Consider the following 615-nt stretch of genomic DNA (forward strand, 5'->3'; position numbering starts at 1 on the left):
CCGGGAGCCGCTCCCGCCGTCGCCGGCCGGGGGCGTCGGGTGGATGGTGTAGAGGTCCTCGCTGCCGCTAAGGCAGCGCACATCGGAGAGCTCCATGGCGCCGGGCCGCTGGGAGGGAGGCGCAGAACCTGCGGGAGGCCGCGGCGGAAGGGGGTCCCGAAAGACCCAAAGGAGGCCTGGTGGGAGCTTGGCGGCGAGCCCTTCTATCCCCAGGCGCCCTGGGCAGGAGGTCCCCGCACGTCAGGTCATAGTGCGCCCCGGGCCAAAGGGCGTCTGGAAGACAGCCGCAGACCCCTGCGTCCTCGCGCGTCGCCCTCCCGCCAGCCCGCGCAGCTTGGGTGCGTGGCAGCGGGGGCTATTTGTCCGCAGAAGCCGCGGCGCTCTGAGCCACGAAGCCCCCTTCCCGGCCTCCGGCTTCCTGGCTGGGTCTCGGCTCAGCGTCTTGGCGTTGCCTTTGCTCTCCAAGAGGCACCCAGGCGCCTGGGCTCCGTGCTTCAGCTGCGCGCCGGGCGGGTCCCGGCTGCGGCACTGGGCTCGGGACGCCCACGACCCGGCGGCTGCAGGGGGGGCTGGTCGGGGGTGACCGGCAGCGCAGATGGGTGCGAAGTTAGCAGC

The 615-nt window shown here is 73.2% G+C and overlaps 1 protein-coding gene across 1 annotated transcript in view; it reads right to left on the bottom strand.

Moving 5' to 3' along the window:
• ADCY8 (adenylate cyclase 8) overlaps positions 1 to 96 on the bottom strand; it is a 223,843-nt gene extending 223,747 nt beyond the window's left edge. The window contains exon 1 of the mRNA XM_007447988.1: positions 10 to 96. Within this exon, the coding sequence (XP_007448050.1) occupies positions 10 to 96 (87 nt within the window). The remainder of the gene's footprint in view (positions 1 to 9) is intronic.
• Between the last annotated feature and the right edge of the window lie 519 nt (positions 97 to 615).

This window comes from Lipotes vexillifer, unplaced genomic scaffold (genome assembly GCF_000442215.2).
Source record: "Lipotes vexillifer unplaced genomic scaffold, Lipotes_vexillifer_v1.1 scaffold796, whole genome shotgun sequence".
Classification (NCBI taxonomy): Eukaryota; Metazoa; Chordata; class Mammalia; order Artiodactyla; family Lipotidae; genus Lipotes; species Lipotes vexillifer.